This window comes from Dendrobium catenatum, unplaced genomic scaffold (genome assembly GCF_001605985.2).
Source record: "Dendrobium catenatum unplaced genomic scaffold, ASM160598v2 original_scaffold_243868, whole genome shotgun sequence".
NCBI lineage: Eukaryota > Viridiplantae > Streptophyta > Magnoliopsida > Asparagales > Orchidaceae > Dendrobium > Dendrobium catenatum.
This window is the reverse complement of record NW_021562275.1, coordinates 404080-419700: the sequence shown is the minus strand read 5'-3', so window position 1 is coordinate 419700 and position 15621 is coordinate 404080. Positions and strand designations below refer to the sequence as shown.

The window sequence follows — 15621 nt, the reverse complement described above, 5'->3', positions numbered from 1 at the left end:
CCTTTTAAACGATTAATTATAATGATTCTTCTACCATCTCCACTCTCAAAGTGGTTCCAGGAACAAACATCAAAGCTTCCTAATCATCTCCATGATTCTCTCTTCCATTTCCATCAATTACTTGCTTGTGCCATTAAAAACTGAAAGTAATTTAGTTCATATTGTCCTCTTCCATAACAAATGGCACTTATATAATGCAAAGCAAACATATTAAGGCAGCTTCAACGAACTAAACAATTACAAGTCAATGTGGATTCACAACAGGTAGGTTGTGAATATCTTAATTTTAATTTGTTGGTGCACCTTCCATTAGCAGTTTATTATTTGTATTTGCTTATCTAGTTTCAATAAATAAATAATTATATATAAAGACAACATGTTTGCTTCCCCCATTTTAAGAGCAAGAGATGGCTTTCTTATTGCTTATAAGGAGGCTTTTTAGTACAAAAAATTAATGAACTATAAATTTTTGTACTAAAAAGCTGCTTTAAAACACAATAAAAAAGACATTCCAAACAAAACCTAAGATTTTCACATCAAAATCAGCATCTTTCACAAGATCATCGCAATAAGCACAAACATGACATGATATCATTGAATTTTCATGAATCAAAATGATAATATCTTTCCAGAAAAGTAATGCAGCCACAGTCCACACCATAGAAAAGGTGAAAAGCTGCACCAGACAGTTTCCATAAGATATTTATTTTCCTGCCAAATGGCGTATTTGCTACCACCACAAATAAAATAAAAAATAAAAAATAAAAAAAACGTCTGAGCAAATATTCATCCACATGAAAAAATAATAATAATAATGTAAATACGGTCAACAAGCTTAAATAATTGCTAACCAATTCAATAGAATATTTGGAAATGCCCTTATTTGCAATTACATACAACATATCCTTACTATGAATTTACAGGTATTACCTTCTGCATAAATTTCGACCATGAATAGAATGCTTTGATCCAGCTAAATCAAGAGAGGCACAACTTGTTCGCTTCACCGAGCTGAAAATTTGGGCATTAAAATGGTTGTAGGATCTGCAGAAGATGATCCAGTGTAGCTGATTACGGCGTCGCGAACCTTGCCAGGGCTTTCTATGAAAGCAGGCCTTGAGAGACTGAGGTGAAGAGAATGTTGGCTCAGGAGTAACACCACAACTTCAGACATTGTTGGCCTTAATGAGACTGTTTGGGTGCAAAGTAGAGCTATTGTAATGACTCTCACCACTTCTTCAAGATCATATTCATTAGGATCCAAGGATTTGTCAATCAAATTGGGCAAATTATCATGTTCGTACAGTTTCCAGGCCTGTACTAACCAAAAGAGAAAAGAGTGGTATTTCAAAATCAAGCAAGTTCAGAGACTTGGCATAAAGTGATTAGTGTTAGACTAATTATGGATTAAGTATACTTATATAGACTAACTAAAAATGCACTTGTTATGCAACTAATTAATTGGCCTATGTAATTAGAAATAAATTAATGATAAAATAATAATTTAAGGTATATTATGCTTTAAATAGGATAATTATTGCTTAAATGGACTAATTATGAATTCATTAGCTTAATTAAGTTAATTAAATATAGATTAACTATTGACTAATTAATTAGAAGAATTGTTAAGAATGATTTAATGATAAAAAATATAAGTTTTTATAACTCTTTTGTGATGCTATTAATACTTACTAGCATAAGTTAATCGGAACTAAGCTGCATTAACTATAACATTATCCTTGTTCTAGAGGACAGCATGAGTGCATCATTCTAGAGGCTCTTTTGATTGTATAAAAAAATCCAAGGACAAGTTCAGAAAATAATTTACCAATTCAAGAAGATGCTGAGGTACATGTTCAAGCTTTGAATCACAGCTCCTCTGTCCACTTATAATTTCTAGGACAACAATACCAAAGCTGTACGCATCAACTTTCTCAGTCAAGTCACCATGAATAACATACTCAGGTGCTATGTATCCCCTGCCCAGAAGCGTTTAAACAATCACATACTGATATTTCCAATATGATGTTTAATCTATAATGCACAAAATGAAGCGCCTAAACATACAATGTTCCAGCAAAATAGGTGCTGAGATGACTCTGATCTCCAGGCATAAGCCTTGCAAGCCCAAAATCTGCAATCTTTGGCCTGAAATTGTCATCAAGGAGTACATTGCTAGATTTTATGTCACGATGAATGATGCAGACATGAAATTCATGATGCAGATACGCAAGTCCTCTGGCCATGCCAACAACTATATCAAATCTCTGTTTCCAGTTGAGCATTCCACTCATTTCGCCTGCCAAGAACAAAAGAATATTATATGCCATGAGTGAGGCATGCATTGAGGTAGAATATGTACAAGTATAAAAACAAATTTTATTTAGGTTCTCAGACCCAAAGAATTATACTTAGATACTTATGTCGTTTCCTCACAAATAACATATCATTAAACCTCAGATATGATTTCTTAAGAAAACTCAATTTTAAGTCATTAGAGAAGTTGAATATGTTAAGTAATCCCACCGTTACAAGATCAGATTGTAGGAATGTAGATTCAATGGAACAAAAACATTAGGGCTAAAAATTACAATATACAAATGTATTGGACAATATATGTATGTCTAGAAAAAATAAAACAAAATAAGTTGATCATGTTTCTAAAGTTGAATCACAGTTCCTTTCCACTGACATTTCCTTACACAATTTCTGCAGTAATCTTAAAATTCATTCTGACCAATTATAATTAACAAAAAAGGTTAATAATTTGGGTATTGAGACTCTCCAGGCTAGTTCAAGTGATTGAGAGACCACTCATCTATGCACCAACTTCTTCCTAGTAGACTTTACAATGTTAGAACCCTTCAGCACTAGATATGCGCCTTTTAGGCATTTGCGTCTATCTTATTGCTGTGGCCCAACCAGGATGGCAAATGGGCAGGGTGGAAAATGGGTTGTCCAATTAGACTTTTCTAAGCCTGTCATGGAGTTGAGCTATCCCAGGTTATGATGGGATTTCGGGCTACCCATTAAATCACATTTAGAGCTATTTAAAGTACAAAAAACATAGTAATGATGGCAACTCATGTATTAATTGGACATGTTCTCTAGTATTTTAAAAAGGCAGTTAAGGCTAACTCATTATTGAAAGGTTTCAAGTTTCAACCAAGTCCATTGAACTCCAATCAAACAAAATGGAGTTCAAAATTCTTAACATGATATGAATTGTTAATTACTACACACTGTATTAATATTTCCATTCACTACTGTTGTAACTCCACTATGTCATTGTCCTAATGTTTACAAGTACTGTTTTCACATTAATTCCCCTCTCACATTATTATTGTCTTCCGCAACATTCTAGCAATTGATGTTAGTGGTGTTTGATGCTCCTAACCATTTCCACCGCCTCACTTTGTTGCTACCTGCAAAGTGCTGCTTTTCAATAGTTTCCCACCACACTGTGCCGCCTCCACTACTAGCCTTTCGTGCAAAATAACTGTTTCTATCTTTCTGTTCCTAGGCCTTCGCATATTAAAAATATTGTAATTCTAATCAGTCCCACGTCAAGGTCTTCTGTTGCTCACAATTTTAAGAAAAATTTCTTTTTTTGTTTGAATCATTATACAATTATGGAAGTAGAATTTATGACGAAGTTCATAATATTAGAATTAATGTCAGATGTATTGAAATCTGCTATTTTGGGCATATTTCTACATATTTAATGTATTTCATTATTTCGGATCCTTTGAAATCTATAAATAGAACCCCAAGCATTTAAAATTTATCGGGCATTAAGTGTTGAAATAAAATTCTAGTTTTTCTTTCTTTGGGGCATGTTTGTTAGATGTGAGTTCTTTTAGTGCTTCATAGATATGGATAAGCACTTTTGGGAGTAGACTCCTTGTACTAGTGTGAGGCACAATTTTTCCATTTGTTGTGATTTTTATCCTTATTCTTGCCTTTTAAATTATTTATACATTGGTTGTGTAGTATTTGAAATTGCCAAGTAAGATATATATTTGGTGTTCATTTTGAAGTGTAAACTTGATTAAATATTGAAATTATATGTTCAACATTAGTTTTGTTGTAGGATTTTAAATTTGAGCAATTATTAAATTATTTTATTGAATAAGAAAAGCTTGTTTGTTGTCCTTACATTAAAAGTGGTAATATTTTACTGAAAATATGAATCAATAATCAATGAATTGTGATTTTTATCTTGCATCTCATCCTAACTTGCATTAGGCACTGAAGATCTTAATGTCCCTACATCAACAGGGGACATGGTGGAGTTTAACTTGTAAGCTAAGACTCAAAATAAAAAATAAAAAATAAAATAAAAGTCTATACTTTTAAGTTTTGAGGTCATAGATCAATTTCTTCATATTTGCTAAAAAAATCCATAATGTATCAACAGAAGGTCAATTACTTTGAATGCTACAAATTAAAAATATTAACCAATCATCACAACTTAAAAAAATATTTTGTTTCAAAATTTCATAGGATAAAGTGCTTTAGATCCCAAAATTAAATAAACAAAAGCACAAATTGTGTGCCCATAATGCACATCTAAGCTTTTGTATGTCATTCTATTCTTTACAGAAATTGTGCTTGCAAACCATAACTTACGTCTTGCTTTTGAAGGTTAGGGCATTATACGTATGGATATAGACAATGATGTAATTCTTTTTCTTAGCTATTATAACTTCTTTAAATTGATAAAAATGATGGCCTTGCTAGAGAACAATGTTTATATATATATAAAGTGAAGGAGGAGAAGACTACTGAACAGAAGTGTAACATTGTAATAAGAAATAAAAGTGTTAGTTCCCTGCTTATCTATATCTAGTCTTATACCTACTATTGTATGCACAACTTCCAATTAACAAAATTATTTATATAGACTTATCAAAAATAAAATAAAAGTGTTAACGTACTTGTCCATAAAATTTCAAAGAAATCATATAATTGTTAATAGATAATTCTAATCCATCTTCCAAAGCGTTTTGCTAAAGCACCCATTTCATACTAATGCCAACCAAGTCTTAAGATTAATGCAATGTTTGGATCCTGAGAAGTTGATGAAATGAATGACAAAAGGGTTGAAAGTTCAAATCAATGCCTATGGAATATGGATTCATCATCAACCAATGAATTATTGGGATTTCATTGCATTTCCCTTGCTTTCCTTCAATTCCAACAAAGCACAAATTTTATGCGTAAACAAGGTTATCATTTCTAAAATAATTAGATAATTCATGAAATGAGATCAGTAATAGTTAAAGGGAATAGTCGCATGATTACCTTCCGAGAAGATAGTTCTATATAATGAAGCATTGCATGTAAAACTTTCCACTAAAAAGAGTATAATGCATTAGAACATTGATGATGGGGTTTCACATGATCAAGCGTGTGGTCAACTGAACAGGTGAAGGCGGATGTTCAAGATTACATGTAAAATCTTGAATTTTTTGTCATACAACTATACAAGCATTTCATAGAGATGGCAATTATTGATTAGGCAACGTACAAGTCAAATCCTAAAGATGTCTCTTCAATCTAAATCATAATAAGAAAAAGGAAACGGAAGAATATATTGCAGCTCTGATTTTAGCGAAGAATCTGAAAGGATTATTACCATATAAGAACTTATCAAGACTGCCATTTGCCATGTATTCATAAACAAGTAACAGCTCATCGCTTTTGGTAGAACATCCAAGCAATCGAAGTAAATTCTGATGATGAACATTACTTATAAGCTTCACTTCACTCAGGAAGCTTGATTTCACATTCTTTGATTGAGTCATTGCTAACTTCTTCACAGCAATTATTTTGCCATTCTTCAGTGTGCCCTGCAAGAAAAATACTACTTTAAATATCATAATGACAGCAGGCATAAATCATATTTTATATTGCATCTTTTTATGGAAATTGTTGGAGGGGAAATAGTATTAGATTCTTTGCATAAATGTTTGAACAGAATTGTAAATTAATTCTTGCGCCAGAAATATCTAAAAAAGCTGCAATGTCTATTTTGCATAAGTTGTACCTTGTACACTTGACCAAATCCTCCTTCTCCTAATTTGCATTCTTTGCTAAAATTATTTGTTGCAGATTTCAGATCACGGTAATGAAAATTCATAGGACCTCGAAGCTCTGTTGCCCCCAATATATCTGCTGCACTAAGCAAAAAATATAGTTCATTCAAATGCTCAAGGAAAATATGTTTAAAATAAAATGCCCAACTATCTAGAGAACCTATATAATATAATATAATATAACATAACATAATATAATATCCAATATAAACCTGTAATTAGTTGGCATCATTCTTTTCCAATTTCCATCACCTCACTAATTTACGTAGTTCGTCGAGTCATGTACATTGACTAATTCAGAGAGAGAGAGAGAGAACTTCTATACTTTTCCATGCTTGCCTAGAGAACCTCTCGTTTTTCCTTGCGTTTCCCCTTAAGGGACTGATCCATTCAAACAACTAAGAGGTCCATGTAATACATTGTATGGTGACCTCACTTATCATATTAACTCTGCTGCAGCTTGTTTCGTCTTTTATACAAGCAAAATTATTTAATCCCTTCTCTGTTTCTCTGTCTGTGGAAGAAATAGGAGCTTGGCCAACCCTTTTTGTCTATTTTCCATAAAGAAAATCTCCAATAGCTCTTCCTTTGTCTTCTCTTTCGTCTCCTCCCACTCTTTTGTGCAGGCAAAGCTTTTAACCTTTTAATCATGCTCTCTCTCTCTCTCTCTCTCTCTCTCTCTCTCTCTCTCTCTCTCTCTCTCTCTCTCTCTCTTTTTATCCACAAGAAAAACAGTGTTCCTATTAACCTCCAGGCAAGTGTAAGATGAGTAAAAATGGGACTAAGCTTGATGGTTTCATGGAGCAACCTTTGCACTTAAAACATTTTTAAAGGGAGAAAATAATGCTTAAGGGCAGTGCTTATGCACATCTTATGATAAATTTGGACACTGCCTCTACACTGGCTTAAGAAAAGAGGTGACAATCTTACCAAACTAAGAGCTAACATGGCACAAGTTATCCTTATGGACATCTTCGAAACAAATAATTTGGCATAGAAAAATATTTGAGAAGCAGAATCTGGAGTTGCTAAATATAATCAGGGAGAAAATAATTTATAGGCATAGACCAGAATATAAGAAGGTGAACAGGTGATCCTAGGCTTGTAACCATCATTGGCAAAGGCAAAGTTACTCTAAAACTATCCACACTCCCTTATATATTTTATGCCACAAATCTATTGGAACCTTGTGTCTATTTTTATTTCAGTCAAAGTGGGTGCTAAAGACCTTTGATGCTGAAAAAGTCGTAATATAAAATAGGTGTTTGCCGTAAAGGGGTATTTACCTTGTGATTTACTTCATTTGAACCTACTTGAAAATATACATAAAAGTTCTTCTTTTGTTTAGTTGCTTGACTCATTCATTTATGGCAGGATCATGATTGACATGAATTTCCCTTACACTAAGAGAATGCATGAAGTTGGAATTTTGAAAAATTGTGTTCAGTGAAACTAGAAAAATGCCATATATGTGTGGAACAAAGCAAAGCAAAAAATACTTGCAAACTTGTGCATTAAAATGAAATTAAGTTGCTTGGTTTGATCCATTCTGATTTGGGTTACATGAAATCCACATTTGCTAGAAGTGGAAAAGGATATTGTATTACTTCCCATAATGATTATTTTAGGTGCACTAAACTCTATCTGCTTAGAAGGTGAATCAGAGGAGAAAGAAATTCAAAATCTATAGAGTCGAGTTTGAAAATAAATTAGATAGAAAAAACAAAAAGATATTTTGTCTTGTTAGAGGAGGAGAATATAAATTTAGCTCTCTAAACTCCTACGAAGAACATGGAACAATTCAATAGGTAACTATCAATGACTATCTAATAGAGTACCAGAAAGAAAAATATGACCTTTTAAGAGAATATGAAAACCATCTTACTTGGTTCAGAAGCACCTAATAATTGTTAAAAGGTCATCTTGTATAGCGATCAAATCCAACATTGTATAATTTTTAAAAATAAGGGCAAAACTACGTACACAATTTAAGAGAAATGATGTTGAAAAATGTTTTTATTCTAAAATATTTAAATTTTTGTATATTTTAACACAGCTTTATAAGACTACTTGATGCAAATTAAATGTTGAAAAAAAAATTTCAGATGAAAGTGTTTCTCAGCATAAGTATACATAAATAAATGATATTATGATAAATCTTACGAACTGCTCTAGGCTTAACATCGCATATGTTGAGAAAAGATTGAGCATATATACTCACAATCTTGATAAGATTATTCGATTGGCTTATGCAGGGTACTTAAATATTTGAAAGGTACCATGCATTTCTAATTAAATTTTTTATGGTTTTCCAAGCTAATGGTGCTGCTGATTGGATATCAAATTCAAATGAGACCATTCACTCGTGGTTTTTTTCATCACTAGTGGGGTAGGTTCAATTTAATGGGAATCATTTAAGCAAACATTTGGTTCACTGTAGAGTTTGAGTTTATTTCCTTTGAAAAGACAGGTAATGAGGCTAATTGTCCTAGAAACCTATTGGAAGATAATAAGATATATCTATGAGAAGATTCTAATTTCTTCTATATATTTCATTGTAATTTCATGCTTCCAAAATAAATAACAAAACCTATAATGTGAAGAGCAGACATATTCACCAAAGAAATACTATTATTAGACAATTATTGAATGAAGAGTAATTTCAATGAATTTTGTGAGATCAGAGATGAGCTTAGTAGATTTTTATCAAAGCCTCAACAAGAAACTAGTGGAAATATATTAAGGGATAAGACTCATGTCTAATCTAGAAGTTCACAAGGATGGCAACCCAACCTATAAGAATGTTAATCCCATGAAATAGGTTCATAAGGGTACTAACAAAACTTTGGATAATTTGATGAAGAATTATTCCCAAATTATCAGAAGAGATTATTTCCTAGGGTGCTAAATATATTACAGCTTTAATGAAGAAGTTTAAACAATCTCTTAACAAATTATATAATCCTAAGTTTAAAATTTTGGAAGCACTTACTTGTAGCACACACTTTGATAGTATCAGCAATCTGATTATGAAACAAAGTTCACTTCCTGCAAGATCTTAAGCTCTCTACAGCAATCATATATATCCAGGAATAGAGGCCATCCTATTACTCTCTAGTTTCCAGAAAATAAGAAGCGGCCTTTTTTTCTGTGAAACATTCACCCTTATTTTATGTTCAAGTATCCCTGATTCCTCTCATCCAAAATAAGTGAAATTATTCTTGTTTATCAAAAACACAAACCAGCTACCAAGGAAGTGTTTATCCCATTTATTTCCTTACATTTTCGACAGAAAAGGCTACCAGTGACACAGCTGCGAAATGCCTAGAATAAAAATTGGTTTCTATTTCATCTTATCAAAAGGTTGCATCAGGACCATCACATACTTTGCTAAAGCACTTTAAAAGAGCTTGTCTGCACCTAAACAAATTTAATATAACTCAAAACTTTCCAATTTTAAGAAAATGGCAGGTTGCTAAAAAAGGAGCTAGAATAACAAAATTTACCTCTCCAACTTTCTTGGGGCCTTTTCCTTCTTCTTACCCAGACCAGAACCAGAAGAAGAGTCAGAAACACCAGCGCGCAAACTACAGCCACTCCGATGATAATAGAGGTATTCTTCTTCCTCTTATGCCCTGCTCCAAATTTTAACGAACACAAGTCAATCAAGCCGCGTCAAAACCATAAAATTTTTTTTTTCAACAAATTCGCAAAAATTGCAAACATAAATCAAATACCGGAGCTCAAGTACGCCGAAAGATCCACCGTATTGTTTGCGGAGAAAAAGGCCTCCCCTGAATACCTCATGAAGCAACCAGCATCTATGGCCCGCCCTTCCCATGACGGCAAGCACCCTTTTATGTTGTTGAAAGCCACCTGCAGGCAATCCGAGCAGACCAGCTTGCTCACCGTAGGCGCACACTGCGCCACCGCATAGACTCCTCCCCTAACCTCATCGACGAAGTACCCCGCGATGTTTGGAGTGGCCGAACTCATATCTTGTAGCAACCCTTCCGCGACGGAGGTAAAACCGCCAGCTGAAGCAGTTCCGTTGACGCAGACCGGTGCGTTTCCAGGTAACGTGCCCTGCTCGAAGAAGGGCGCGCTCTCGTAGCGCAGATTGCAGCCATCGTAGATGACACGGCCGCCGGTACCCGAACCGCAGGCCCGCAAGCGTGCCGCCGCCGAGGTTAAACAACCGAGACAGTCACCGCGGGATAGGTAACCCCGGCAGAAAGCAAGGGCGTACACCGGCGTTACCGAGCGAGCGTTCCCCGCCGTCGCGAAGAGAGCTCCGCCACCATCTGATGCAGAGATATGGGATAAGAGATCGGAGATGGTAGCGTTGAGATTGGTGATAAAGAGGGAGGGATTGGTTGCGTTGTAGTTGCTGCAGCCGAGGTTGAGGAGTTTGGTTTGAGGGTCGGCCCTCACAGAAATCGATAGGGTGAGAAGGAAGCAAAATGGAATCAGAATGGTTTCGTTGAATAGGCCCCACATTGTTATCGTAGGGGAAAGCTCTTCTTGCCGGCGGTGGTAAGGCAGCGAAGGACGACGAAGGAGAAGAGGAGAGAGAGCGAGAGAGAGAGAGAGAGAGAGAGTTTGAAGAGTCAAAACTTGGCGAGCTGGAGCGGAAGGAGAAGGTCTTAGCGCGAAAAACCATTTTAGATGAACTTTGGCGGGCCGGACCGGAGGGTTTTATTTAAAATATGAACCGGTTTAATTTTGACCAAAACTTAGTCTGAACGGTATACAAATCAATTTTCTAAGTGTTGCTTTGAATCACGGGTTTGCTCTCATCCCACTATCATAAACTCGAACTTTTATTTTATCCAGTGAACGTACGCTCCTCTATGTTCAGTTTAGGCAAAAAAAGCGCCTGTACTGAGTACCAAGTACCGAGTTGTACCGACAGACGCTTTTTTGCGTAAACCGAACGTAAAGGAGCGTACGTTCACTGGATGTAATAAAAGTTCCATAAACTCCTATTCTCCTTTATATGTCATCAATATTAACCCCATGTGTGAGTTCCATCATGAATTTCTCTTAATTGAATTCAAATTTGTTTTTAAGGTTTTGTTTGGGACAACTTTTTTGTTGCTTCTTAAAACAACTTTTTAGTACAAATATTAAATTTTTTATACTAAAAAGCTGCTTTAAGAAACAACCAGAAAGTCATCACATACGAAACCTAAGTGATGCTAACAATACTAGTAAGTTATTGGCAAGTAAGCTAAGAAGCCAAACGATAAAAGTTAATAAGTATGGAGGATAAGTAAAAAGTTCTATTATCTCATAGAATATCAATAAAATGTCTCTTTATAATTTGTTTATAGGTTAAAAGGACTTCAAGAAATACTTATAATAAAATATAAAAAGTAATACAATATGTGGTTGTTACACGTGCAAATATGTGGACTAACTACATGATGTGCATATGAAACCCTTTTTATAACATAGCGTCGTCCTCTTTAGGCTAGTGCTTTGGGCGAGTGACATAGTCGAGCCTTTAGAATATAGGTTTAGGGCAACTCCATGCAAATGATTTCCTAGGAAGAAAGTGGCAAGTTCCTAAGGGCAAATATCTATGTGAGTGAAGGGTAAGCCCCCTTGACAATGATAATTGCATATTAGGGATGGATTCACTCAACAAAGCCACATTCTCCTGTTTAGATGTTTGCACTTCATGCAGCTTAATTGGGGATGTCTATGATAGACAAATGGCCTTGATCACAAATAGCTATTGTGAGTGATCTAGTTTAGTTTCAAGGAACGATCATTAGGGCATAAATAGGTCTAAACAAGTTCTTGGGGGTGACTGTGACACCTCAAGATCTAATAGAAGAATTAAATCTTTGAACCTATTTCTCAACCTTAGTACAAAATAAAATAGAGCCAGCTAAAAAATTCAAAATAATATTAATAAACCAAAATATCATCAAATTTTATTTCTCAAAATCATATACACAATAATCCATTTCATATAGTGACTATACATCGAAGTAAATGATTGAATTACCACAATAACTCAAAATCTCGCTACTAACGAACCTACTCTTATTAAACCTACTCCACCGTAGCCTTTTTTCCTGAAATATTAGAGAAATATCATAGAGTGAGCACAACCAACTCAGCAAACTCAGTTCACTTTCCTATCACGGATGTCAATATCCATTAAAATATAAAGAGTAAATCAATCAAATATTAGGTAAATCAATAAAGTATGAACAAAATGCTAACATAAAGAAATTTGTATAAGAGTATGACGTAATTAGGTTTTAGAATATTAATTAAAAAAATTTATCTAACTTTACAAATAACATTTACTTATGTATTATTTACATAGATACTTTTATAGGATTATCAAAATGTACTTGATTTTAGAGGAAGTACTTGTACTTTCACAAATTGTTTACCTCATTGAGGCATTAATCATATTAGAACTTGCTACTAGAACATTTTTTACACTTATTTTTATTTAAATTATCTAAAGCATAAAATGCCTTAATGAATTATATAGATGTCCTGATATCTGCTTATAACTCTTCTTTCATTTATGTCTTCCTTTAAACCTCCCACGCCCGCATACAACAAGTGGGGTCAAAATAGAAAAAAATAGAACATAACAACCTCCCACACCCGCATTCAACAAGTTAGGTCATAATCCCTCCCATATAGGGGTGTCAATTTTGGGTCACGGGTCGAGTTCGGGTCAAACCCGGAATTGACCCGGCACTATTCGGGGTTGGGTCAACCCGACCCGACCCGTTTAGAGTTTAAGGATAGCGCATCAGGCGGGGCAGCTGCAACAGTGACGGCGGCCGACGGGGCAGCGGCAGTAGGCAACGCGACAATTGGCGATGCGCGGAACGACATTGCAGTGGGGCAGCTGGCGCAGGGCAGCGGGACAACTGGGTTTTCAGGTCATTCCCGGGTTCCTGGGTCAACCTAAACCCGACCCGATTTTACAAACGGGTTGGTTTTCAGGACTCGAACCCAACCCGCTTCGGGTTCGGGTCAACCCAAACCCGAAATTTTCGAGTCAAGTTTTCAGGTCGGGTCCAATGTTGATACTCCTACTCCCACATCCATACAAGGTAGATGGGGCCAAAATAGAACATATAGGGCATTTGTATCATTTCAGAGAGTGCATTTATGACATTTCGGATATTAGAACTCCAATGTCTTGCGTGAATTATAAAATTTGAATGAAATAACAAGTAATTATGACTTTAAACATAGGCATGATAATATATGAGTTATTAGAATTAACATTGTATGTCTAATATCTTCCTCACTTAACATTTTTTTTCTAATTTTAATTTAGAAGATTATTCATATTAGCATTTTAAGATTTTTCATAAAACCATCAAGACTAAAAATAAAAAACCTCATTTATTTGATATGCCCAAAATCATCATAGAGAAAATCAACCGATAAAAATTCAATATCTTATAATCAAAATACTCATATTAAAACAGACTACACTATACAAAAAAGTTACATAGTGAACACATCTAAAATCTGGGAAAAAAATGCATTTTTATCAATATGATATTATAAAATTATTAAATTTAAAATCACAAATAGGTGTTTAGAAGTTTATCTCGTACTCTACAAAATTCTTAACCAGCTTCATGAACAAATCCCAAATTATGACCTCTGAGTTACCCTCTTATTTTTCTCTTCTCCTTTTTCTTCTCTAGCAGCTAAGAGTTTTTTTTTTTTTTTTTGGGGGGGGGGGGGTGAAATGGATATATAATTTAGAATATATATATATACATACACCATTTTTATCTGGCACTATGACACTCACTTCCATAGCACTGAAGCAATGCTCCCAGATTCATCAAATTCGAGAGCTAAGCACTGCGGCAGTGCTACCAAGTGCTTACCTAAATAGATCGGACATTAGCGCAGAGTTGTAATGCTGGATGGTATTTTTTTCCCATAGAGTTCTCTCTTCCCCTTTTCAATTATTACCCTTATTTAGTGTCAATTAAACACTCTAGATCTTAAAATAAAGTAATAAATCAGGATATGTGGGAATTTATATTAAATTACTTTGATTTACTAGATCTTAAAGCAATGGAAATTACAATATCTCACCAAGAAGGAAGGAATGCATCTATGATCTGGTCTCTTAAGACTTGTCTATACAGTACAATCTCTCAGTGGAGAGTGGTCAGTTGACCCAAAGCTGGCATCGGCTACTACTCTAGGTTCACATTTCTTTTCAGATGAGTGTTATGTTAACCATGTGATCCTCCTTATCAAATTTCATGATGTGGAAAAACTAGATACATGCGAACTACCCTTATATGCATGTATTAGTATACATACTTCTCTTTCAAAGTCCAATGATTCTTGTTATGAATTCTTATGCTTCAAATGTGATTGGTCAGTCAAATATTTCCCCTAGTGAGCTATCACAAACTCCTCTGCTCTTTCACACTTCTTCAATCTCATCATTACATGCCATAATTGAGCTTCTATCATGAAATCCTCTTCCCCTCGTATGTCATCCCTTTGTCAATGCATGCCCCCAAGTAGTTCCCATCTTGAACTACATAATCCTATGCTTTCTGAAGATCCCATGAGGTTTTGAACTAAGTGAACTTCGAGTGTTAAAATAATGATGTTCATATGAGAGTTTGAACAATTTGTTGAAAAACATACTGCATGAGATTTTGAATGGTGAACAACGAGTGTTTAGATGATGTACTATGAGGAACTTTTATTCGGTCCAGTGAACGTGCGCTCCTCTACGTTCGGCCACCAATGTATACGCGCCACGTAGCTTGACGAAAAGTCGCCGACCCGACCCGCTTTATTTTGGGTTGTAGCACGTGTGGATTTTGAAATGAAATACATCACGCATAGTATGAACAGAAACCCTTATACCTAGTTCTTTACCTTTTTGATTATTTCAAAAAATTTACGGCGATTCAAATTCCTATCACTATTTTCTGCTTTCGTAGTTCTCAAGAACTTCATTAGGATTTGTCCAGCTTCGCCTTCGTTGTTCATTCGTAATCGCCGGTCGGAAGTCTTTTCCAGCAAAAATGCCTGAGGTTAGAAACGATGGACCGCCAAATTTTCATTCTTTTAATATTGTTTATCAGTCTAACAATCTAAAAATACGTATGATTTATAAACGTGCTACGTTTTTTGGGTTTTGTGAAACTCGGTACACGACGTTACAAAAGTCGGTACTAATCGGTATTCGGTATTCGGTGCTGGTGGATAATCTAGGTTTAGGTCGGAAGATAAAAAAACTCGGTTAACTCGGTATTGCTAGTTATTTTATCTTCATTTACTGACTTTTCAAGGTATAAACAGTCAGTAACTTATTTCTATACTGAAAACCAAGTTATACCGAGATTAAAAAACTCGGTATAACTCGGTATTTTTAGTTATTTGTTCTTCAATGATCGAGTTTTTAGTTATAAACAGTGTTCTTCAATTTTGTAAACAGAATACCGAGTTATACCGAGATTAAAAAAGTCGGTACAACTCG

The 15621-nt window shown here is 34.8% G+C and overlaps 1 protein-coding gene across 1 annotated transcript; it reads right to left on the bottom strand.

The window, feature by feature from the left end:
* Window positions 1-880: 880 nt before the first annotated feature.
* On the bottom strand, window positions 881-10668 carry LOC110108076 (cysteine-rich receptor-like protein kinase 2). Its single transcript, XM_020838584.2, has 7 exons — window positions 9839-10668; window positions 9608-9736; window positions 6053-6180; window positions 5642-5855; window positions 2068-2299; window positions 1829-1979; window positions 881-1315 (listed from the first exon to the last, which is right to left on the bottom strand). The coding sequence occupies exons 1-7, from the start codon at window positions 10599-10601 to the stop codon at window positions 1004-1006; spliced, it is 1929 nt and encodes a 642-aa protein (XP_020694243.1). The 5' UTR covers window positions 10602-10668; the 3' UTR covers window positions 881-1003.
* Window positions 10669-15621: the final 4953 nt, after the last annotated feature.

Excerpts from the sequence above, each read along its gene's own strand:
- LOC110108076 (XM_020838584.2), bottom strand. The coding sequence starts at position 10,601 with ATGTGGGGCCTATTCAACGAAACCATTCTGATTCCATTTTGCTTCCTT. Across the intron at positions 5,856-6,052 it reads GATTTGGTCAAGTGTACAAG|GGCACACTGAAGAATGGCAA; the intron begins GTACAACTTATG and ends TTTTTCTTGCAG. Across the intron at positions 2,300-5,641 it reads TCTTGATAAGTTCTTATATG|GCGAAATGAGTGGAATGCTC; the intron begins GTAATAATCCTT and ends TGTTCTTGGCAG.